The sequence below is a fragment of the Dreissena polymorpha genome, chromosome 1 (assembly GCF_020536995.1).
Source record: "Dreissena polymorpha isolate Duluth1 chromosome 1, UMN_Dpol_1.0, whole genome shotgun sequence".
NCBI lineage: Eukaryota > Metazoa > Mollusca > Bivalvia > Myida > Dreissenidae > Dreissena > Dreissena polymorpha.
This window is the reverse complement of record NC_068355.1, coordinates 202925733-202952593: the sequence shown is the minus strand read 5'-3', so window position 1 is coordinate 202952593 and position 26861 is coordinate 202925733. Positions and strand designations below refer to the sequence as shown.

The 26861-nt window shown below is 36.3% G+C and overlaps 1 protein-coding gene and 2 non-coding genes across 3 annotated transcripts; 2 read left to right on the top strand and 1 right to left on the bottom strand.

Annotated features, from left to right (window-relative positions):
* The first annotated feature begins 3336 nt into the window (after positions 1–3336).
* LOC127865924 (eggshell protein 2A-like) lies at positions 3337–14458 on the top strand. Its single transcript, XM_052406059.1, has 4 exons — positions 3337–3699; positions 12208–12351; positions 14021–14071; positions 14448–14458. Exons 1-4 carry the CDS (start codon positions 3588–3590, stop codon positions 14456–14458), a joined length of 318 nt encoding a protein of 105 aa, XP_052262019.1. The 5' UTR covers positions 3337–3587.
* Positions 8874–8945, bottom strand: Trnad-guc (transfer RNA aspartic acid (anticodon GUC)). The gene has a single exon. It is a non-coding gene; the product is annotated as a tRNA-Asp (tRNA).
* On the top strand, positions 9126–9197 carry Trnae-cuc (transfer RNA glutamic acid (anticodon CUC)). The gene has a single exon. It is a non-coding gene; the product is annotated as a tRNA-Glu (tRNA).
* Positions 14459–26861: the final 12403 nt, after the last annotated feature.

Here is a 26861-nt window from a genome sequence, read left to right as displayed (position 1 = left end):
TGAACATAGTTACGGCCAGTTTTAAATAAAGGAAGCGTGGAAAACACCAAGAATTGTTTTAATACAATTCTGACCTTAAGTCATTTTAGATGATTTAAAGAAGTTTAGATTGAGAAAGAAACACAATCATCATAACGTAAATACTTATGTTTAATAATATCACCACAGAACACAACTGTATTAACCCTTACGAAAGAATTTTAGAGTACTGAAATTATTTATTTGTCTTTTTTTAAGTTAAGCATCTCTTAATAATGTATAGGTACATGTCGGTTATTACATATTTTCAACAGCAGATCATTAGCCATTCAAATTTTGAACATATATCTGTTATCAAACATTTTCCTATAGTTCAACTTCAATCGCGCGTTAGGAAATCTGACACCAGTTCTAGCCAGAAAACGGAACTGTATGTATTATAATTAAAGCGCAAACATTTGAAACAGTCGAGCCAACATAGGGTCGAATATCACTAAAACTAACCGTAATCTGTATGTATTCTTCGAGTAACTGTCACGCAACTAACCGTAATCTGAATGTATTCTTCGAGTAACTGTCATGCATTTTAAGAACACGGGCTGATAAAGCCTTCCTTTACGCCCATAATGACATAAAGCCGCGTTGATACGCCGTAACTCAATTGTGTTTAATATGGTAATCATATAAGCGTCTTAGTGCATAATTATCGTTGTTGTTATTGTTGTTTTTTATCGAGTGCACCGGGATTGTCTCCCATATGGCCATCGCCCCCAGAAAGACGTGTTAGTTGGTTACGGGGGATAGTGCAAGATACAGAAGACACCCCGTTCCAGAGGTGACCCTGGGTCTTTTAGTGCCCGGTGTATAGCACCTAGTACACTGCACCTCGGTTTAACGTCTCATGCGAAAGACGAGTTAGTAGGTTAGGTGCAGCGGGGGATCGAACCAGCGATCTCTGGATTGTGAAGCCAGTGTGTTACCACGGATACTTGCATAATTATCAAACATCGAACAGCCCTTTTATATTTTACGTTTTCGGAAACGACGTCTTTTGCAAAATAGTTACACGCGCGAGGTGCAGCGCTGTTTTCGTGCCAATAATAATGACATTATTATTCTTGACGCTGTTATTCACAAATGGGTCGGATGTCATTTGGGCGTCGATTTTGATTCTACTTATTTGTTATGGTACAGTGATGATAATACTGTTTTTGTTTTATGAAGTGCTGTAATTGTGAATATTTGTCGTTATTTTCTTAATAAATAGATCTTGATTTTATCAGGCACGTACTTCAGAAAACAATTAAGATAAAGATTGTCTGTTGTTGACGTATTAATGATATGGTATTTATTCAATCATCAATATTAAGTAGCAATTCTACTGGTAGTTCTAGAAGCACAAATGTCAAACTAGCCGTAACATGTAGTTTGAGAAGAGAAGTTATTATAGTTCGATAATTCCTTTATTATTATTATATGAAAAGTCAAATCGTTTATAATCGCAGCTAAATGTCAAGTACCTTGGAACCCCGGAAGTTCCCTCGCTCGCGTACCGGGGCTCCGGTCGGTAGGAGGTGGCATGTCGTATCAACAATTCCTTTTCCAATATTCTGGAAACACTTCCGGAAATGAAGAAAACCGCTGCCCGCCGTCGGCTGTGGACAACCGGAAGTGCAGAGTCTGCGACTGCGCAATGCGACCAGAGGCGACGTCATCGAGTCATGCATGCACACCGACGCATAAGAATTGTCCAAGCAAGTGGTGGATGAACACAAGTGCCGACACGCATGAGACCAACAAAGGGAATGGTAATCAATATGTTTCAAGATGCAGGAGGGTTTTGCACATGTATTTCGTTTGGATGCGTTTCATATCGTTATTAAAAGGAAGGCGTTAAATATATTTTGATTAGCGAGTGCGTTATTGAGCATTTTGTTCCATACGTATTTTAGCTTTTTTCAAAAGGATATGTATTATGTATGACGTTTGCATTAAAAACAAAACTTGAGTTAACTTACAAGATTAAGATCGATATTATTTACTTACACGAACCAGGTACACTTCCGATCAGCGGCGACACGTACCGAAAGTGCAACGACATGTGCATGCTGTCGTGCAACGATGGCTACACACTAAGCACCGCAACAGATGAGACTGGCTGTCAGACGTGCGCATGCGTGTATTTAGAGCCGTGTAGAAGTATCACTTGATCTGTGGTAGTGTTGGTGATGATGATGGTGGGGGTGATGTTTTTTTTGAGCGGGTAATGTTTGTGGAAGTGATGATGCTGATGATGCTGACGAAGAATAGTAGAAGGATGAGAATAGATAGAGGATATTTGTTGGATTCGATGGAATATCGATTTTATTTCACGAGTGATCATATACAAGAATATTTTCACGAGTGGCGCAGCCACGAGTGAAAATATGTATTGTTTATGATCACGAGTGAATTAAAATCGATATTCCATCGATTCCAACAAATTTTCTTTTTATTTTATGCTTTTTTCACCGTTTATTTACATTGTAAAAAAGTTTAACTGGATAATGTCGCTGGATTTATGACGTCATTTCGTCGAAAAAATGACGTCATGTCACTGTAAAACAGTGAAAAATATCGTTATTTTTCACTGTTATTTTTCACTGTTTCAAACAGTGAAATTCCAGTTTTATTTCACTGATATTTCTCTATAAACCACCGGAAAGCATAAAATAAAAATGATTTTTATGATGGTGCCGATTGATTATGATGTAGGTGGTGGTGCTACTGCTTCTGAGGCTGCATCTAATGATAATGATAAGGTTGATTATAACCGTGTTGCTCATGATGTTAATGATGATTATGAAGATATCCATGATGATGATGATGATGATGTGTCGGTTGATGATGGTAGCGATGTGGATGCTATTGTATTTAATGATTATGATGTAGGTGGTGGTGCTACTGCTTCTGAGGCTGCTTCTAATGATGATGATAAGGTTGATTAAAACCATGTTGCTCATGATGTTGATTATGATGATATCCATGATGATGTGTCGGTTGATGATGGTAGCGACGGGGATGCTATTGTAATTGATGATTATGATCATGATGTCGGTTCTGATAATGATGATGATGATGATGATTATTATTATGATGATGATGATGATAATGATGATAATGATGATGATGATGATGATGATGATGATGATGATAATGATGATGATGATGATGATGATGATGATGATGATGATGATGATGATGATGATGATGATGATGATGATGATGATGATGATGATGATGATCATGATCATGATCATGATGATGATCATGATGATGATGAGATTGATGATATTGATGATGATGCATTACATGTTTAAGCATTTTCACTTTAGAGAAAAAGTATGGACTCTCCACGAATACCATTCTAGGATCTTCGCAACATTCCGCGTCACAGCAAAATTTGGAACAAACCACAAAAGAACCAACCACTTCAGCATCCGGTATGAGCTCTTCAAGCGGCAACGGGCTCTCATCATCCGGGAGCGGTCACGGCGCAAGTGCTGGAAGAGACTCTTGGGGATCTGGTTCAGGAACCGGACGCAGTGGCGGGGGTGGTGATCCCTGAAATGCAGCGTCGGTTGGAGACAGTGACGGGAGCGCTTCAGTTGGCGGGATGGACGCATGAGGAGCTATTAACGTCTTCTAGTTGTTTCGGGCCGATGTGTCCGGGAAGCGGAGGTACTGTTATTTCGTTTTTTCATTTAACCTCATCAAAAAAATATGAGGCTCGTTCTTGTAAAAGGGAGTTTAATGCATAAATGATGTTAAAAGGAATTCGCGCATGCAAATCAGGGACGACAGTTTCCGCTTTAAAGGAATTAACTGTTTAAAAGAAATGTCTTCTTGACGAAATTACCAGTTTTGGCGGGAAGTGTCGTCCCTGATAAGCCTATGCGGACTGCACATACTAATTTGAGACGTTTATAAAGCATATGTATTAAACCCAATATTCCAAGAACGCGGCTAATATAGTGTCCATCTTTTGGTCGAGGGGTTCCGAGTTGTATCACCGCTTTCATTATTTCCAACCATAAAGAAATGGGTTTAGCATTCAACTAATTCAATAGTGTCTTATTGCGGCAAATTTTAAAATAAAATAACAAATGACCCCGTTGATGGTATTCTATCAAAAACCTCAATATGCGTAGATGACATTTTGTACTTCATGTTATGGTATAACACATAGAAGACATTGTGTAATTCATGTTATGGTAAAACACAAAGACAACGCCCTTGTCTCTTTTTCAATATAAGTTTTGACCTGTTTATTTACATGCCCACACGGAATGGGAAACATGATACATTGCACATGTCCTTCCGTCCGACCACCCGTGGTTAACCGATTAAATAACATTAATGTGTAAATGAATGTAAAGAAAGGACTTATGTGTGCGACGACATTTTGAAGAATAATCTCAATTAGTTTTTTGTAATATGTATATTAAAGCGGGACTGCACGAATTTCATATGTGTTAAATTGTAATAAATTGATACAAAATATGTTACAATAACACAGAATAGTCAAGAAAAAAATTATACATTGAAGACCAATTTCATAAAATGCAGCAAATACAGATTAGCTCCCCGAGCCGATTGTGACGAAGATATTTCGTACATATGTTCCTACAATAACCGAAGCATTCGTCTTTTTTTATAAGGACCGGAGTTAGTGTTTGTGTGTCGTATGATTAGATATCGTTGCCGGAAATTAAAATGATCCGTAACAAGAAATATCTTTAAAAAAGATATACGGCGTTGATTGTGGTCGATGTTTATGAACGATCAAAAGTTATCTCTATGAGATACAAAGTAGCGGATGCCTTTTTTCTGCGCAGTTCTTAGCTACATCATAAGGAAATCAATTACGGGGTGTTGCGCCAGATTTCGTGGCTTATTTTGCTTTATGTGATATTATTACTCAGATATCTATATTTACAGAATAGAAAAACACAAGAAACATGAAAATAAACGAGTGCATATAGGTCAGCCGGCAATACTCGAATCTTATTTAATTGCATAATTATAGTATAGTGAATTATTGTGCTCATGCTTAATAAACTGGTCTAAATGGATAAATATTTCTAATTAATTTTATCAAAATTGGTCCTTATCATGCAAATGTTGAAACCATATTAAAAATCGATAATTGACATACCACAATAATATCGCCGAATATCTTTATTTAGTATCTTTCTGATCAAGACTTCAAGTGCACAAAGTTTACGAGACGGCGTTTATATAAAGAGTTCTGCAACTGACCGCAAACTGACCTTGATACCTTGCGGATTGGAATGCAATGCATTACAGTCACTACGTTATTGTCAGTAAGACCGGTGTAACACAATGATCGCAACCCCTTCTGCGAACTCCGGTGATGAACTGTATAAACTCTGACTTTCACAAATGGCCGCGAATTGACCCGAATCCTCGCGGGTTGAAATGCAATGCAAGTAAGTACTAAATATGACAACATAGCCTTTAGTATAAACGCTTTTGCGCTGGTATATCTCTGAAAATAAAAGGTGAACGCGCAAACTGTATTTATGTCGAAAATTGATTGTAAAACTGTTCTATCTATTGAGCCTTTTCATTAGAGATAAAATTGTTTCATGCAGTAAAACAGTGTTACAAAGACGCGGATATGTTTCCAATGTTCTGGCGTTATACTCAAATCAGCCAATGGAATAAATGAAGTGTATTCATTCGTACCTAGCCGCGGGAAATTTTATTTGAGTATTATTGGACACTTACAAAAGTCAAGTCAGGGTGAAAAGCTGGCTTAATACAGCTTACGCCGAAAAAATGTATCAGAAAACATTCTTCTTACTTTCTCCGTAGACACTCGTATATTTTCGGCCTAGACCGTCAAGTGAGGAACTTATTCTCGCATGAATATGCAAACAATAATAAAAACTATGCCGTACCCAATGCTTAGGAATTTTGCTTCAATAATATTTTTTTACTCGTTTTATGACACTGTCATGTTATATAGTGATGTTCTGTATTCACAATGCGGGCTATTGAGAACTTCTTTGCAGGGACCTATTTGTTTGTATAGGTCCCTCTTCTTTGATTGCGCATGAATGACCGCCAAGTGGTAAATCGGACTTTTCCAAATTCATTCATTCGTGGTTGTTTTGGCAGCCAGCCAAGTCAGCTCATCTCAAAAAAACGGTTATGAGTACTATGGCCTAGGGGCTTCGCCCCAGGGCAAAAATAACAACGAAAACTGGATTTAAATCGTATTGTTTTGACAAAATACTGGCTAGACTTAGCTCCCTGTAGTAATCTGTTTCATGTACAATGGTTCTCATAATATCGGCCCTTCTGATTGATTGCTAAGGTTTGTTACTTTGCCCACAAAAAATAGTATCTAGGCCGTGAGCCATGAATACTTTTGCTCCCCCCCGGGGGAATTTCGTAGACCCTATTTTTAAAATCTCAATATCCCCCGAGGCACATGACACATTGTTTGCAAATTTCTAGCGGGGCGTTACTGATCTTAGATAATCTAATTTTAGATCTTAGATAATCTAAAACTTAATCAAATCCAATAAATACAATATGTATACCAGTTAAGCGATTTTGCACGTCCTTCCCACACGAGAGAACAATCGCGAATGCATAATGAGTGGCACAACAGTTATATATGTCTAGATAACAAACTGTTATTTCATGAAAAATATATTCCGGAAGTAGCATTCTTCATGTTTGAACATACATTTTTAATATATAATGTTGTTTATTTAAAGGTGAATTAAACGTGCATGTGATAAGCAAATAAAGAATGCGTGCTTCACATGAAACATACTGAAGAAGTTATTGAATAGTGTTTCTAACTACAATTCAAACTACGTTATACAAATCTACAGCACTAACCGGTACACGTTTATACAACACAACACACGTACTGTATTAAAATGTTTCATTGCATGAACGTATTGGGATTGAGAAAAGTTTTGGTGACAACAAATACTAGTACTAGTAGGTGAAAGTTATTGAAAAGAAAGGAAATGGATAAAAACAGAAGCTCCCCGTCAGGGAATCGAAACCTGGTCTCCCGTGTGACAGGCTGGGATACATACAACTATACTATCGAGGAGGGCACTATTAATGCTCGATTACTTGACGAAATGCTTTAGAATTCTTTATAAAATGCTGGACCAATCACTTAATGGTACTGCTTGAACAATAATTTCAGGAAATACTCCATCAATAACTTCATAAAATGCATGATCAATAATAGCAGAAAATGCGTAATCCACAACGTCGGATAATCGCCAAACACGAACTGGCAATACAAGGGTATTTGACTAACGATGAAAGCAAATAAAGAATGCGTGCTTCACATGAAACATACTGAAGAAGTTATTGAATAGTGTTTCTAACTACAATTCAAACTACGTTATACAAATCTACAGCACTAACCGGTACACGTTTATACAACACAACACACGTACTGTATTAAAATGCTTCATTGCATGAACGTATTGGGATTGTGAAAAGTTTTGGTGACAACAAATACTAGTACTAGTAGGTGAAAGTTATTAAAAAGAAAGGAAATGGATAAAAACAGAAGCTCCCCGTCAGGGAATCGAAACCTGGTCTCCCGTGTGACAGGCTGGGATACTTACAACTATACTATCGAGGAGGGCACTATTAATGCAGCATTTCTTGGTTCATAGAATTTATGTCAAGATTCCTTCAGGAGCATGCATGTCTATTCATTGAGTGCACAGTACAGTCGTTGTAGTATAGCCGATTACTAGAGCAATAAGACCTAGTTTAACACATGAATCTTTCGCAATCCCAAGTGGTCTAGTGGTTAGGATCCACGCTCTCTCCGTGGCGACCGGGGTTAGATTCCCCGCTAAGGAATTTTTTTCGAAAAGTTATTAAGTTGTTTACTTGCGCATAACTTTAGTTGCACATGAAATGCTTCACCAATAATTACTCCATGAATTGCTCGATTACTTGACGAAATGCTTTAGAATTCTTTATAAAATGCTGGACCAATCACTTAATGGTACTGCTTGAACAATAATTTCAGGAAATACTCCATCAATAACTTCATAAAATGCATGATCAATAATAGCAGAAAATGCGTAATCCACAACGTCGGATAATCGCCAAACACGAACTGGCAATACAAGGGTATTTGACTAACGATGAAAGCTGGAGTATAGATGACATAGGTAACCAGCGATCTCCGGACCAATTAAATATGTCAGAGGTAAAAAAAAATAGTGACATCCAGACAAAAATACTAGTACGTGAAAAAAAAGTAAATTGATAAAAAGAGATGCTCCCCGACGGGGAGGCAAAAGATGTTTGGACTAATGTTGAAAGCTGGAGTATAGATTCAATAGGTAACCAGCGATCTCCGGACCAATCAAATAAGATGGATGTAAGAAAGACATATATAGTCAGGTTATGTCTAAATATAAAAAAGCTGGTATGTAATGCGAAGTATATTCCGGGAGTAGAATTGTAATTGTCTGAACAATAATTTTTAATAAATAATGCTGTTTATTGAAGTGTGAATTACAAGTGTATGAGATAAGAAAATCAAGTGTGCGTGCTTCACATTAAACGTTATACAGCAGCCATTGAATAGTGTTTCTAACTACAATCAATTCAAACTACTTCATATAAATCCGCAGCACTAATACGTTGATAAAACACTGGTCTTAAAATGCTTCATTGCATAATCTATTGGCAATGAGAGAAGTTTTGAAAATATGTTCCTCGTTTTCTAAATATGATTGAAGTATAGCAATTATTTTAGGTTACGAATTAAAATTACAAAAATACTAGTACGTGAAAAAAAAGTAAATTGATGAAAAGAGATGCTCCCGGACGGGGAATCGAACCCCGGTCTCCCGCGTGACAGGCGGGGATACTTACCACTATACTATCGAGGAGTGCGGCAACATAATTGGATTTGTTAATTGTCAAACTTTAAGTGAAGATTCCTTCAGTAGCAAAGATTTATTGAGTGCACACTACAGTCGTTGTAGTATAGCGGATTACGATATTCATAAAACCAGAGACGTAGATGTTGATAAAAGCTATCAGTAGTTTAACACGCTGGACGCTCGCAATCCCAAGTGGTCTAGTGGTTAGGATTCCACGCTCTCACCGTGGCGGCCGGGGTTCGATTCCCCGCTTGGGAAGTTCTTTTTTCGAAAAGTAATTTAGTTGTTTACTTGCGAACAACTTGAGTTACACATGAAATGATTGACCAATTATAACTCAATGAATTGCTCTATTAATAACTTGATGAAATGCTGGATCAATCATTTAATTGTACTGCTTGAACAATAACTTCAGGAAATATTCCAGCAATAATTGCATTCAATGCGAATTCCACAACTTCAGATAATTGCCAAACAAGAACTCGCAACACAGAGGCAAAAGATGTTTGGACTAATGTTGAAAGCTGGAGTATAGATTCAATAGGTAACCAGCGATCTCCGGACCAATTATATATGATAGATGTAAGAAAGACATATATAGTCAGGTTATATCTAAATAACAAACCGATATGTTATGCGAACATATATTCCGGAAGTAGCATTCTTTATGTTTAAACATATATTTTTAATACATAATGTTGTTTATTTCAGTGTGAATTACAAATGTATGTGATAAGCAACTAAACTATGCGCGATTAAGATGAAATGTTTTGAAAAAGTTAATGCTCTCTTATGATTTCAATACATATCGGCCTCAACTTAGTTCTAAATATACATTTTCTAAATATAGACCAAGGACGGTAACTCCGATAAATGTGTCATGTCTATCCGTAGTATTGGCCTTGTTATATAAATAAATGCGAATTTTTTAAGTGAACACATACAAAAATTACAACGAAAAGTGCATTTAAATCGGCATTGTTTTGATAAAATACTGGCTGGACTTAGCTCCCTGTAGTAATCTGTTTCATGTACAATGGTTCTCATAATATCGGCCCTTCTGATTGGTTGCTAAGGTTTGTTACTTTGCCCACAAAAATAGTATCTAGGCCGTGAGCCATGAACACTGTCTTTTGCTCCCCACCCCCCCAGCTGGGGGGAATTTCGTAGACCCTATTTTGTTCAATGCTCTATATCCCCCGAGGCTCACATTGTTTGCAAATGGCTAGCGGCGTTACTGAGAAATTTAACTTCAAAATATATGAGTGCACAACGTTTTTTAATCATTTTTGAGGTTACCTTACACACACAATGCAAACTTTTAAAGAGAAAAAAACTAATCTTAACATTCCTTAATTTAAATAAGAAATATCTTTAAAAAAAAGATATACGGCGTTGATTGTGGTTGCAGTTAATGAAAGGTGAAGACTTCAATGAATGAGATCAAAGATAGCGAATGTCTTTTTCTGTGCAGTTTTTAGCTGCAGCAAACGCAGTACGGGATGATACGCGGAGTTGTCGCGGCTTATTTTACATTATTACATATTGCTGGTCATAAACGTATAGATACAAAACAGAAAACCAAAAGAAGAATGGAAATGAAATTAAAACATATGAGTCAACCGGCCACACGCGAAGTATCCGTATATATTTTAAATATTTATACGCGCGTTATTCGAACAAACCTGTTTTAGTGGTTTGTCTGGCGTTGCTATTTGATTCGATTGTTAACAGTATCAAGAATCATTGCGCTCATGCTTAATTCATTAGTCAACATCATGGCATAATTCTTGTTAAATTAATTAAAAATAATATTTATCATGGTATTGTTGTAAAACACATTAAGAATCTATTATTGATATACGGTATCGCTGGATATCTTCATTTAACATCTGTCCGGTCTAAAGAAAATTCCAGTTCACCTAGTTCACGCTATAGCGTCTTTATTCGATTATTTTCCTGGCCGCGAACTCCGATCAGCACATAGGGTAGAGACGCAGCGATGACCTGTATGTAAACTCTGACATTCACACACAGTGGCCGCAAACTGACCCGATATACCTCGCGAGTTGAAATGCAATGAATTAAAGTGAGTCTTCGCTTCCACTGCTCTCTATACTTTAACATGTTAACATGTTGACAGGAATATGGAAGTTAGTAATAAATATGAGAAAATAGCCTTTAGTGCAAACGTTCTCGCGCTGAAAATCTTCTGAAAATAAAAGGTGGACGCACAAACTGTATTGATGTCGAGATTGAGTGTAAAACTGTTCTATCTATTAAGCCTTTTCATTAGATATAAAATTGTTTCATGCTGAACACGCAGTAAAACAGTGTTACAAAGACGCAGACATGTTTCCAATGTTCTGGTCGTATTCTCAAATCAGCCAATGCAGTCAATGAAGTGTATTCATCTGTACTTGGCCGCGGGAAGTTTTATTTGAATTCTATTGGACGCTAACAAAGGTCAGGCTAAGGTGAAAAGCTGGCTTAATACAGCTTACGCCGAAAAATAAATTTAGATTCACATCGTATATGCATGATATGCATGCTGTCGAATTCGACTATAATACAGACATTTTCGATTTCAGAATAAAATATCTGGCTTATTTCGCATTTTTCGACACATGTTCTTCTTAACTTTTATTTTAATTAATATCGAAATCTATGTCTTATGTGTTTTTTACACATTTTATATAAATTCACAAAGATTTGACAAAATCGTGCAGTCCCGCTTTAAGAATCACAAAACACGCACATTTAATGAATACGTACATTATATATGCACTATTTTAAGAAAATATTACGCATCCGCAAATCGACGTTATAAAACCTTGAGTTAATCTCTTAAACTTCTATATTGCATGACCTATGTATGTTTAATTGAACATGTATTTCACTATTATAATGACTTAAACTGTGTCTATGCAGTGGCCTGATGTGGGGAAATTGATGAATTGAGGTCATTTTCGAGCGTGCGATGCCTACGAAGTGAGTTCGGATCATACATTTCGCTTGTATCGTTCGTCCGTCCCGCTTCTTGGCGGAAAATAAATCGAAACGTGATATAGGGGTCCAAATCATACTTCATGCTATGAAAGAAGGAGCTGGATGGAGTTGCATGGAAGAATGACTCTTAATGGATAAATCCGATTTTTTTAATGTCGCCAGGATAATGAAGATGTTTTTTTCCATATTTTACAACAAATTTTGTTTTAAGATGCCACATGGCGCGTATATACACGAGCACTGCATTTCTTCATTACAGGCGGCATCAACCCGATGTTTCCGGTAGTCAGTGGAAGCGGTAATGGCGGCTGCACGGGCCCGTTCTGTATGGGCGCCGGAAATGGCGGCAGTGGAGGAGCCAGAAGTGGCGGTGGGATGATGGGCGGATCCAGGGGAGTGAGCGGTAAATATTGGCGTGTTCCTGTTGTTATTGCTGGCCGGACACGAAATTCGCCATAGGTTGTCAAACTGTGACGTCATCGAGCCACGCATTGCAGCTGGGAGAGGCATCACCGGGGAACTAATATACACATGTCCGGTTTGCTCTTCGGATGGAGGGATGTCCTCTGTTTTCCGGATCTCCGCCCAACAGCATACCAAAATTACATATACAGTGACAATAACTTAATTGCTGCAAATTGCTGCTTTAATTCAGTATTCGACCAAACGTCCTTGTTTGTAGAAAGTAAATGCAGTCACGGACGCGTAAGGACCTCATACACTTTGAAATACAAATTAACTTATAAATGAACATTGGGACATTGATCCACAAACATCAACTTGATCTCCTTCACAATGCGAGTTTTTGTCGTTTCAGTTGTTGTTAAATATATTCATATTTTTTTTGTTATACTGGCACATTTTCCGTTTTATTGTTATAAAAATTTTCACATAAAAAATTGATTCAACACAGTTCAAAAATAACACTCAACGAAAAAAGTAATAAAAAATTGATTCAACACAGTTCAAAAATACGAATCAATGAAAAAGTAATTTAAAAAAATAAAAAACAATAATTATCTAAAGTGTAATGTGTAAAAAGTATAATTTCTGAAAAGTGTAATTTGTATAATGCATGATTTCTGAAACGTATAATCTGTGACTACTACTACTACTACTACTTCTTCTTCTACTACTACTTCTACTACTACTACTACTACTACTACTACTACTACTACTACTACTACTACTACTACTACTACTACTACTACTACTACTACTACTACTACTACTACTACTACCACTACTACTACTACTACTACTACTTCTACTACTACTACTAATACTACTACTACTACTACTACTACTACTACTACTACTGCTGCTACTACTACTACTACTACTACTTCTTCTTCTACTACTACTTCTACTTCTACTACAACTACTACTACTACTACTACTACTACTACTACTACTACTACTACTACTACTACTACTACTACTACTACTACTACTACTGCTGCTGCTGTTGCTGCTGCTGCTGCTGCTACTGCTGCTATTACTACTACTACTACTTCTACTACTACTACTATTACTACTACTACTACTACTACTACTACTACTACTACTACTACTACTACTACCATCACTATTTTTCAATCTTACACCTGACGCATACTTTACAATTCAGAGATTCATTTTAAGGAATAGAAGGTAATAGTTGTTCGAAAATACCGTATGTATTGAAATACAACATGCCATTTATTCTTTGTTTATGTTAATTCAGTGAATAACAAATTGTGAGTCAAAGACTGATATTTGCCTAGGTAGCTTATTTAGGTCCTTATTTTTATCACAAAATCTATTTTTAAATCATCGTAGAACGAAAGTAAGGCGCCTTACCCCTGCGTGGGGTTACAGTGTTTATACATACTTCAATATAAAAATGAGTCGCATAATTTTCTCTGAAACTACATGACCCCGTGGTTTTACAAGCTGAGCTGTTTATTTTCTGCCAATCGAAGGTTATGATATTATTTTTAAAATTTAAGTCACATCTTACTTGTGAAATTTGACAATGTTCATATTAATACACTTCGAAACAACCTTAGTGCATAGTGTTCATTGTTCAGGTTACAACAACAAGTGCGTGGGACCGGAGTGCTCGGCAAAAGTGGGACAAAGTATGTCGCCTGAATTTGATGTCTTCCCGAGAGTTTTGTCGCGTTTGGGCTGATTTGGGCAATTACTTCTAAAAAAGACCAACACTTGTGTGTTTGTGTTTAATCCGAAATATATCTTGACCATTAGACACTTGACAGCAAATTGTTGGTGGTCTCTTTATTTTCTTTATACTTTGAACTCATCGCAACCACTAGAACCCAACATCCTGGAAACCCGTCTCATCCTGCAAATGCGCTAATTTTAGAATTATGAAATACACGCAACTATGTTTTTGTAAATGTATACATTAATAATAATCACACATTGATTCGTTTTACTGGCTCTGTTTTGAAAATTTACTTACTGTTGTTAATATCTTGTTTTTGTGATTTTCAGGATTTAACTGACCCTGAAGCAAAACGGGTTTGATTCAGAACAAGTGTTTGGATTGTAGTGAATTGCATAACTAGGCCAGCCAAGTTTTATTCACTGTTCAGCATCCCCATGATGTTTTATAAACTCGCATGTAAGAATTCAAAAGTCGTTAATATACTGTTATTAAACAATTATTACCATGTATACTTCTAATAGTTATACATTTTTACCATATTTATTTCGAACAGTTGTGTTATGTAACCCATAACCCTTTGTAAGACCCGTCCCTTCTTGCATTTGTGATTTTTTTCTAAATGTCATCACTCTTCTGAACAATTAAACAATACTGGGACTGGGGCTTTTGGTGGTTTAATTTTAATTTGAATTATTGATATGAAATCGACATTTAACTAATATGTACTATTATTATCTGTTGAAATGTATATTATTACCTCATTGTACCCAAAAACGAATATAATGATGAAACGATACACCAATACTTTTGTTGTTTTTAAAAAAGGAAAATAAACGAACAGAAACGACGTGTTATGCAAAAAGATTAAATAGAGGATATTTGTTCATGTCAGTGTAAGATCGTTTGTTATTTCACGAGAGATCATATACAATATATTTTCAAGAATGGCGCAGCCATAAGTGAAAATATTATTGTTCTATGATCACGAGTGAATGTTTCTTTTATGCCCCCTTTACAAGAAAATAATCAACAGCTGTTTCCCTTTCGCTGAAAAGTAACCTTTCTCCCGTGGCATGTATCAATACATTTCAAAACACAAAATGACGTCATTAGTGTGACGATATGACTTTGAAGCATGTGAAGAAAATTATGAAATAATTATTATTTTATAGAATGCGATACAAAAATAGACTCCAATGTACAAACACGTATACTGTACCTATACTGACTTTATCTTTATTGAATTATATGTATATTTATCCTGATTATCGATTATAATCCGATACAGTATACTTGCAATTTGACATGTGGCCCTTAATTAACACCACGGTAAGGGACATTATACTTTTTAAGGAAAATGACAGAATTACATTTCCGTTGTGTTCGACCCTTTCCGTATTTCATTGTTTGACCAGAAAAACCTTCGCACATTCATCAATACATCATGAAGTTGGTGAAAATGTTTAGTATGCACATAATTTAATATGATTTTTTTTTTCTATTTCAATATTCGTTACAATTTTGTAATAGTTTATTAAAAACCCAATCGGGAATCCTCGGACAATTCCGCCATACTGGCGATGTGTAGCCCACTGTCCGAAGTGTTCAGATTGTTATAAAACCCAATAAAAGCTCTTTCCGCGGATATGAGCCCTTTTCGTTTTTCAGTCATAACCCTAACATATATGAAGGGGGCATATGTGCCGCTAATTGTGTACATTTATGTCAATATGCGGAAACTGATATTGTGTGGCACAGTTATGTTCAATGATTTGTTTTCAATAAAATTTTTGATTAATCGCAACTAGACATAATAACGACGCTGTTACTGACTTGGAGAAAGGACTTTGTTAAAAAAATAACATTTTGGTTCCAAATGCGGAGGAACAAATTGTTAAAAACGCTATTTTCACGACTACATAAAACATTGACACAGTAAACATCGCGGGAAAATTTCGTTTGTTTATTTCCGAGGAACGAACACAAAACTCCATTCTGCGTGGAATGTTCGGTAAGGCCTTAAATAATTAATTCATATTGTTGGTTTACGATATATTTACTTTTAGTCCATTACCTTTTACCACAGCACGACACTATGATAATTCGTGCCACTACCACTTCTACTCCTATAAATATGAGGTCGATTTACATCGACCTCATATCGTTTAACGTTATTTTGCAATAGCATCGTTCCGACATGAATTCATGTCGGAAGCTTTAACGGCATCAAATTCATATAACAGCACAGAATAATCATGCAATAAATTATTAAACATAAAATATAAACATTATTTTACTAATTGCATTAGAAAAATGTTTATACAAACTTACAAGTAATGATAGTCCAGACCTTAAAACACTACCACTGTTCAAATTCCATATTGTTGCCATATAGCACTGTGTAAATTGAAAGTTGCATAATGTTACCTCATTGGTCGGTTATAAATACATTGTTTCTATATATATAGTATTCGATTTAGACGAAAATAATAATTTACGTGGAATGTCATATTAGTTTTCCATTAAAACTTTGATCTTGCCGTGTGTGTTTATGGACGTTATTAATTATGTCATACTTTTTTTGTATTTCATTAAGAATTAAAACGTGTAGCCCTTTTTGTTAACTGTTTTTAGCAAACGATTCGCGGCTTAATAAGACACTGAAAATAGTTAAAGCGACACTTTCGTTTAAAGGTTTAATGTGAACAATATTAAATGAAACCTTTTTTGGTATTAATATATTTTATTGACATGTTAAATTCGATACTTGAAAAGGTGTTTAGTCTTTAAAAAGATGTCGCTGATATTGTTAATTTCAATAACTGTTAATATGCTAAATGTTGTATAAGAAATTGAATAGTTTCACTGAGTTGTATCCACGCCTAAAATCCGATATCGTAATACGCGCAACGGTTAAGAATAAGGTCTGAATAAGTTTAAGTATTCAGATTCGAATATCAGCAGCTGTGCCAGCTGGGAAGCCCCGTTTTGGATTTAACAACCGCAAGCGAAACAACATACTTTTTTAAGTCTTGCACTTAGACTCCATGATCACAAGTATAGGTCCCTGCTGTGGCGTATGACACCATAGTGTTATTTAGTATTGGTCGGCACAGTGTCTGATCATAACGAGATAATTGCTTTGTGCTGAACACAGGGGCAATAAAACCACAGATCTATCAATAAACAAGATTATTGAGATATCTTTTATTGAACACCGCGATGAAAATGCTCAAACCACGGACTCTAGATTACACGGATAAGAAACATGGCAACATTCTCAGAATCATCACTGCTATATGTGTAATCACCTAACAATTCGTTTAAAAGTAAAAATAATTTATATATTTGAGTTGAACACGATGTATTGTTGTATAAGTCTGAATAAACTATCTGTCTGCCTGTCTAAATCTAAGCCGTAATCGTCCCAGTGAAAAAAAAATCTGATTTTGAATATTTGGACATGATGCCCTGATGTCAAAATACGAAATGACCCGCGTAACACCGACCGTGATTTTCAAGAATCTTTAATAAATTGATAATTTAAGGTAAATAACATTTCATATAATTATACATAATTCCCTCGTTGATAATTAACAGCAAACGATGAATGTTTTTGACACCCATTTTATTTCAAGTATGCATGTAAAGCCGAATAAAATCGAGAGGGTGCGCTATATACGCTGTTTCATCATAAATTTAACACCCTTTCTGTGTTATAAACAAGAGCTGAAATCGTTAATTTATTAAGATTAATTTATAATAAGCTTTATTGATATGTTTCGTGAACAAAATACTACAATATATTCCATAAAAAATATAATAATCATGGCAAAGGAAATTCAATGGCCGGTTTCTAAACAAAAGCATAATCGCCAAGACCGTAGCATCAGTTCAGTGCGTTAGGAACGCGCGCTACTTTCTTCCGCCTTCATTCCTTAATTACTTTCGTTTTTAAACATTTTTTTCTATCGTATACAGAATTCTATTCTCCTAAGCAAGATCTAATTTTTAAAACTGAACTCCAAATATAAACGCTACAAATTGGTATTAAGTACGAACATGTCAACCGTAAATCTGGATTCTTAAACTCCAAAACGGTATGATATTTGCAAAAGTTAAAGTTATAACTCGCCGGGCTGTCGAAATCAGAAGAAAAACTTAATATATATTTATATATCTGTTTACTACGTAACGTTAGCTTTCTAATGATATATAATTTGTCAAAATCAGCCGAGAAATGAAACTATAATTCAACAAAAGACGTGAGTGGGTACATCAAAATGTATAACCTCGGCGCTTCGCTGTACGCTAATTGTACAAGATCGATAGCCACAACACGGTAAAACGCGCGGTGGTAAAACATAAAATGTGTATTTCTTGTGTTTATCTCGCTATAAATCCATTAATAACAACGGGAATATACTAAAACGTATATTTTTTGAAAGAGGAATTAATAAGCAACAAGATAACGTATAAACCAATAAAATCGGATGAATAGTTTTTGCATAAGATTGAATTTACTACAGTAAGGGTCAAATACTCGATTCATCTCCTATCAATATACACTCCGCGATACAACTGGTAGTTTTAACACACACATATAGGTTTCATTTAATTAAAGAGTACAGAAAGCTAAAAAGTGATGTGGTTTGTTGTACAACAATTGGTTATGTGTAACCTATTCAAAAAATAATTTCGTTCAAGATAATTCAATGTAATTCTATAAACGACAAACACACTTCGTGTGTTGTGTATGTTTATTTTTAAAAATGTACATAACTGGTTTAAAAGCACAATTTTTACACATTTAAGAGGTAATCGCTCACATTTATGTCTAATTAATGATAATTGTATGCATAAGCAAAGATTTAACGAGAAAAACTGAAGTTTAAGTTGAACTCAATTTGCTATAGGAAAACGACGGTAGCCGTTTAGACGTAAGCGGGGTAGCTTACGTCTAATTATTTGGACTACTACCACTTCGTGCCTCTGATATGGTTGTTACTGGTTGAGTCGTGGGTTCTGTTTGATTCGTGGGTATAGAAATCGCGTGAAATCTTGCGATAGAACGTTCGCACATGATGCAGTTCGTTACGATAAATGTTTTGACACGGTCACCATTTTTTTCCGATCAAAAATGCGTCAAAAACAAGTAAATATTTAAATTCATCATAACTTGAAAGGTCCTTATGAAGTATTTCCTCATTTATGTATTGTTCATATAGTGTTTCAAAGTAACACAAAATTGTTTATTTATTAGTATTTACCATGCTACATCGTCTGTTGACATTTTTTCACAAGAAATTAACCTGTCCTGCAAGGTCAGTTTAAAGGCTATTTATAGTATGCAAATCTTGAACTTCTGGCAGCCAATCAGAACCCACGAATCAACCGGAAGCTTATCTTCATGATAGTAGTTTGACACTATCAACACAGTTGATTATTTTGATGTTTAAAGACGATAAACATTTGGAAAAATGCAACAAATCTTAAAGAAGAAAGGTTAATCATTATTTTCATTATGATTCATGGTAATCAGGGCTATAGATAACAAGCGTATGTGCGTTATTACGCAATTAAAATAACCTAAAACTTAATTAAATTCAAAATCAAGCGTACAAAAACGCAAATATAAATTTAATAACGTAATTCCGGTAAAAAACCTTGCGTCACGAAACGCAATCTTTACAAACACAGGGCGTATTTTTTAAGACTGGTTATTTCCCATAAAAAATGTACCGAATAGTTTATATGCTGTCCTAAGAAGAAAAGAAGGCAGTCTTTCCAGGGGTTATCAATCTTTGGGGTAAATTACTGTAATTATTTGTAGACCCGTCCAATTTCTTCTTTCATTTTCTTAAAATATCAAAATGGCCACTCGTGGCCGTAGAAAGAGAATCGTCACACAAACAAACACCTTAAACAGGTATTTACGCCAGAATATTGGGGTAACTGAAAGCTTCTGTGCTGCTTTGCTGAACGATCTGTTGCAAGATGTGATCATTTCTCCCGAGAATTTAGTTCGCCCGTTATTATCGGAGGTTGAAAAACCCAAAAATTGAAAAACCCAAAAAACACGTTATGAGGAGTGTAAGTGAAAAAACTTAAATAAAATGGCGAAACAAACACCCGTGGCTGGTGATGAATATGGAAAGTGGAGTTATAAAATGTACATTATGCACAATCATGAAAAGTAGATTAAAACTAACTAATGTTGCTGTATTTATTTTTCACATGCACATAATAATATAGTAATCTTAGTAGATTTTTATTATAGTATATATGTCATTCCCTAAATTACCCGATTGAGTTTAAAAAAAAACGGGGGTTAAAAACCCCAATTAAGCTCAACAGTTGGGGGTAAAATTTTTTGCTTAAACTCTATTGAATTTACAAAAACCCTATTGTTGTCAAAACAGGGGGTGAAAAACCCAATTACCCAAAAAATTATCTATAGCCCTGATGGTCATATATTTATAAAATATTTCTGATGTAACAACTTTATGAAAATTACCCACGACTCAACCAGACTATAGCATATTTGTGTGGGGAGGCATTGAGGATTGCCATTGGCAGGGGTGGCGATATCAAATGTCTGAGTTGCCCGAGTCGTACATTTGCTCGTCTGGGCAACTGATTTTTTTCAATTAAGCTGTCCGTGGACAACAAGTTTGTTAAAAGTCCGGTCCAAGTATACAAAAAAATACATTGTATAAAAGCCGTAATTAAGTTTTACAAAACCGGATGTTGACATGCGATTACATTGTCAGTGCTATTTGCGGAGCAATCAAGCTAAAATACAGGCACTCTCCTGCACAGCGATCTCCCTTATTCTATAAGACACCAGGAGCATGCTGCATTTTAAACATTTGGCCCGACTTTTAGACAGTGTACAGACTGGTTTCTTTATTTTTACAATCAGACGGAAATAAAAAGTATCAAAGTAAGATAATCAAAACACGGTCTACCTTGTTATTAATGACAACTTTAATGGTTAAAATGGAACATTTAGTTTTTTTAAATCTTCACCAACGGAGCAGAAACCCGCAGCTTTGAGCAGTCCACCTCCCAAAAAAACTAAGAAAGATTATGATAAAAATATGATCTAAGTAAACGCACCAGAACTTTTCAAGATACTTGGCTCACAGATTTTTAATGGTTGCCAGTTGATGATAATCAAATTGCTACCTGTAGCGGCGCAGAGCCTCAGTCTGATGAGGTCGACATATTGGACTAGTTTAATTTGTTAAGATTACGATGTACTTATGTTCAACACATGTTTTAACACTAGCTTTGCAAGATTAAAAGTTTTAGAAAGTTTTTATATTGTTTATAATATACTGCTATAATAAATGTACTATTAAAATACAACTATAAACAAAACTAGCAAATGATACTCATTTTGGTATATTCCACATTGTTTTACATTAATCAATGAATGCTTTTTTAATTTATATAAACATTAACGGACAAGTGTAGTTCAGCAACAAACAAGTTAAATTTCCTAAATGGTTGTCCGTGGACTAGTATAGTTTTTTTAGATTTCGCCACCCCTGATACCCCTGATTGGACGTTTTGTCCCACTGATAATATATAGACTGATAGGTGTGAATGATACCGTATGGATGTGAATCACAACGGGACGTATATTTAGTATTAACTGTTAATTACATAAAATGAAGTCGGAAATTTACCTTTAGCTTTAGAAAGCTTATGCTTTATCGTTGAAGTTCTTCTTGAATGCTCTGAGCTTTTTTGAGTACATACGTAGAGCTCATAGTTCTTTTTGTTCAAAGGCAAAAATAATGTAAAAAAAAATATGTATGACGAGTGTCTATAAAATCGAGTTCAATCAACCTAATACATTGTTACAAACACAATATATGTTGCAATCGACATCAATTTGCGTGTATTTTGTTGAGAAATGCTCAAAACATAAACTTGATAACGAATCGTTTATGGCGGAAGTTGTGAATTATCGATTAGAGCAAAGCGAAAGAAAAGGTTACACTGCACAAATTGTTTTCACCGTAGTATCTGACGATCTGGTCTTATGGTAGCAGTTGAAATTGTATTGTGTATAACAGTGAAGTTTGAATAAAGACACATTCTTATGACTGTATTCTCGCTGCAATCGGATAAGTGGCACGTTCCATAAGTAAGTTGAATAATATCGGGCGTATGTTTCCATTGTAAACAAGTTGTTATTAAAATAAAGATAAAATGTGGTTTTGGTGTAACTTTTACTTTTTTACTAAGTGAATGAGGTTTGAATTGCTATGAAACATTTGCTGCATCAATTAAAATATTTATTGAACATATTCCATATTTGTTTTCGGTAATAAGGCTAGATTATTTAAAGGGGCCTTTTCAAAGATTTTGGCATGTTTTGAAGTTTGTCATTAAAAGCTTTATATTGATAAATGTAAACATTAAATTTTAAAAGCTCCAGTAAAATATCCAAAATTAAATTTAGAAAAGGAAAAAAAAGTAGCCCACAGCAGGGCTCGAACCAGTGACCCCTGGAATCCTGAAGTAAAAAACGCATTAGCCAACTGAGCTATCTTGCCAAGCATACATAATAAGATGCGTATTTTATACGTTATATAAGCAATCTTCGTAGTTTCAAAAAATTTAACGACAACAACAGAACTCTCCAAATTATTCAATCGTTTCGCGTTGCAACGCTTTATAATTTTTAGGTTTTTAAATCGTCAAAAGATGCATATAATGGCTATATTTGACCATGGCAAATGTTCAGTAATACTGTTTCCTCTCAAATATCTGAAACAACTTTTTTCAATTTTGTCAATTTACCAAACCGTAAATAGATCCCTTTAATATGCATGTATACCGTAAATTCGCGAATATAATACGCACTTTTTTACCTGCCAAATTTTTCTTCAAGTAGGGGGTGCGTATAATATACGAATTTAGATCAGAACAAAAATTTTCCTGTGAAAATGTTCAACTTAATCGTTGTAATTCGCTGCGCGTAAGCCATTTTGAATTACACAATTACATCAAAGGGGGGCAACTGTGCTTACGGTAATTGTCACGGCTACACCGTATAGTACCGTACATGCTAAATAGACCAACCATCGATATTATATATATAATAATAATAATAATAATAATACTTATTATTTTATAATTATAATTATCATCTTTCTGAATATTGTCAAATGGAATTAAATGTTATAAAAAAACAGCGTCTCTGTTTCTTTCTTTTGCTGACTGCTTGACCCGGGTGTCAGCAGGTGGCCCATGTGTTATCGGTAAAGGTGCTGAGAAGGGCCATCGCTTGTCAGCGGGACCCGTGTATTCGAGGTGTTGACAAAAAGGGTCCCGATCTAGGGGCCTGAGTAAACGATTGCTAATTGACACTTATTGAAACTTACCGTCAAGGGTCTTTATAAACACAAGAACTTAGCAGTGGCCAACATTATCTTTCAAACATCTACAGACTACATATCGTCAAATCTACAGCATCAACTGCGATCAGAACAGCTCCAAATCACGCAAATCTTTAAAAAATATTTGTCTTGAAATTGTCGAAAAAGGCACTTTTTAGCGCCGATCTTGCAATTGTCGAAAAAGGCACTTTTTAGCGCCGATCTTGTAATTGTCGAAATGGGCAAAGTACGTACATCGTACACTGCCAAGGAAAAGCTTGCTGCTATTTCCTATGCAGAGGCACATGGCAACAGAGCAGCCAAACGCGAGTTTGGCTGTAATGAAGCCTGTGTTCGTCTGTGGCGCAAGCAGAAACCCAGTCTGCTTCGCCAGAAAAAAAACCAACGGGCTGAGCGAGGTCAGTCGGCCAAGTTCCCTCAACTAGAAAAGAGGCTGCTAGACTTCGTTAACGACCGACGCCGACAAGGAATATCCGTCTCAACCATCGAACTGGGCTTTGAAGCCAAAAAACTTGCCAAAGGGATAGAAGGGACAGAGACATTCAAGGCCTCACGTGGGTGGGTGTGGAGGTTTATGGAGCGCCACAGCCTCTCTGTACGACGACGCACCCACATAGGGCAGAAGCTTCCGGAAGACTGCGAAGAAAAGCTCATTACGTTCCAATGATTCATAATCAGACAAAGAAAGCGTTACGCTTTCCCATTGAGCCAGATTGGCAATGCCGATCAAACGCCACTGACGTTCGATTTGCCTACGAACACGTCCATATCCTCGAAAGGGCAGAAGTCGGTTTCCATAATTACAACGGGAAACTTTTCACCGTTATGCTGGCCTGCACAGCTGACGGGGGCAAGTTACCGCCTTACGTCGTCTTCAAGCGTAAGACCATGCCCAAAGGCGTCAAGTGGCCGAAGGGAGTAGAAGTGCGGGTACAAGAGAAAGGCTGGATGGACACGAACCTTGTCCGCGACTGGATCAAGACCGTGTGGGGCCTTCGTCCAGGTGGTGTCTCCCGGCGTTCTTTACTTGTCCTCGACGCCTTCAGGGCACATACGTCCGATGACGTTAAGTCAATGTTGACCGACTACAAGACAAATCTGGCGGTTATACCCGGTGGGATGACTTGCATGCTGCAGCCACTAGACGTCAGCATCAACAAGCCAATGAAGCAAATGCTACAGATGAAGTGGAACGAATGGTACTGCAGCGGTCCACAGTCATTTACTGCCGGGGGGGCGACGAAGAAAGCCGGAACTTGAGGAGATCTGCCAGTGGATAGTCGACTGCTGGCAGCAACTAGATCCTGCAATCATCCAGCATGCATTCAAGAAGTGCTGCATCAGCAACCATCTTGACGGCACAGACGATGACATACTATTCAAGGACCTAATTAAAAGCCGATCCCCAGTTCCTGACCTCGCCGCAGACGAAGACGATGAGAGCGAAGACGATGAGACAGATCCAACCGGAGAGGAGACAGTCTACACGGATGTTGATCCGCAAGGCATGTCTTCAGAAGAAATTGCTCGCTTTTTCCAAAGCGACGATGAAGAGAGCGATTTCGAGGGGTTCGACGAAAGTGACCTGTGATCAACTCGTCACTAACGAGAAACAAAAAACAGCCCTTTTCAGGGCAACCATTTGTCTTAGAAAAAATTGTCTCAAAATTGTCACATTGGTATCAAATTAACCATATGTTTGCGTTAATAAAACAATCAACGGTAATATAAACAATAGACAGATATTTATTATGCAACTGTCATGACAACGGCCCGATAACACATCGCGATCACTATACCGGGGTAGGACTGTGAAACAGATGTGTGATAACGCCAAATTGGTTTGCTATTTTCACAACACAAAAATATATTTTCCCCATTTTGTTGCTTACCCGACGCTTACGCTAGCAAATCTATTTCTCATGTATTTTCCTGTCAAGTCTTTGTCTAAAAGTGCGCGAAAATTAGAGTGGGTGTAAACACTGTCGAACGTAATGTGTACTGGGAATGCAATAGCTTGCCGATATGGTCAATAATTACCGGTATTGCTCTAAATGTCGTTATTGTTTAAAATAATACGTTCAAATAAACTTAATGGAGAAAATATATAAAGACATTTAACATGTGGGAGAACAAATGACAGCGATCACTTTAAACAGGAATCTTCAATCTGAAATTTTATTTTAACAAGTGTGAATACATTTTTTTCGGAAATGACAGTGTCATGGCCGATTTCGGACACTGAATTTTTTAGTGCGTATTTTACTCGGATTTTGAATTTTTACCAAAAAATTTGGACCAAAGTTGGGGGTGCGTATTAAACACGAGGGCGTATTATATTCGCGAATTTACGGTACATAGAAAAATATTGCAGACATACACACACGCAAAGTATAAAGTTATTGAAAAAAGAAACACCATAAAATAAACTTAACAAACAAAACAAGAAAGAATAAAGAATGAATATGCATTGTTATAATGAAATATAAACACATACAGCTAATAAATTTACAGAAAGCGAAATCCTAAGCAAGATCGAGGGACACCACACATAATCAATTGGTCCCTGTCAGCTCAGGTACTTTTTTATAAAGAACCCCCGTGTACCCTTAGGTAAACTACCATATTCCCGGGTACAAATTATTCGCTTAAAGGCACCATACACTATTTTCCATACACCAGGTTCTGTGTAGTAAACTTTAAAGTACCCGGGGTACCATATACACACATACAGCTGATAAATTTACATATCCCTGTGTGTGATCGTGCTTATTGAAAGCATAAGACTAAGCACGATCGCGGGACACCACACATAATTAATGCCCAACTGTTAATTGCTGGCTCAGGTACTTCTTTAAAGTACCCTGTGTACTATAAGGTGTACTACAATGTTCCCCAGGTACGGATAATACACTAAAAGGCACTCGGCGAGATTCCGAGGCACTTTAAGTACAGTTTCCATACACCGGATACTTTGTAGTAGCCTAAGCACGATCGAGGGACACCACACATAATTTACGCTCTATTGGTCATTGTCGGCTCAGGTACTACTTAAAAGTACCCCGGGTACTCAGAAGTATTCTACAATGTACTCTGGATACGATAAATACGCACCCGGTCATACTCCGGAAGACTTTAGAACTGGTATATATTTTCTGTACCCCGCATACTTTGCAGTATATTTTTTAATTACCCCGGGTACTTTGAAGTAGTATCTGAGCCGACAATAACCAATCAAGCATACTTTACTATTGCTTATATAATTATCATTATATATTTCGAGTCCGCATTAAAAACGTACATTAAGTTGACAGGTGGTAA

Coding starts and splice junctions, on each gene's coding strand:
- LOC127865924 (XM_052406059.1), top strand. CDS start 3,588: ATGCAGCGTCGGTTGGAGACAGTGACGGGAGCGCTTCAGTTGGCGGGA. Junction 3,700..12,207: donor GATGTGTCCGGGAAGCGGAG/GTACTGTTATTT, acceptor TCTTCATTACAG/GCGGCATCAACCCGATGTTT. Junction 12,352..14,020: donor CGGATCCAGGGGAGTGAGCG/GTAAATATTGGC, acceptor TTCATTGTTCAG/GTTACAACAACAAGTGCGTG.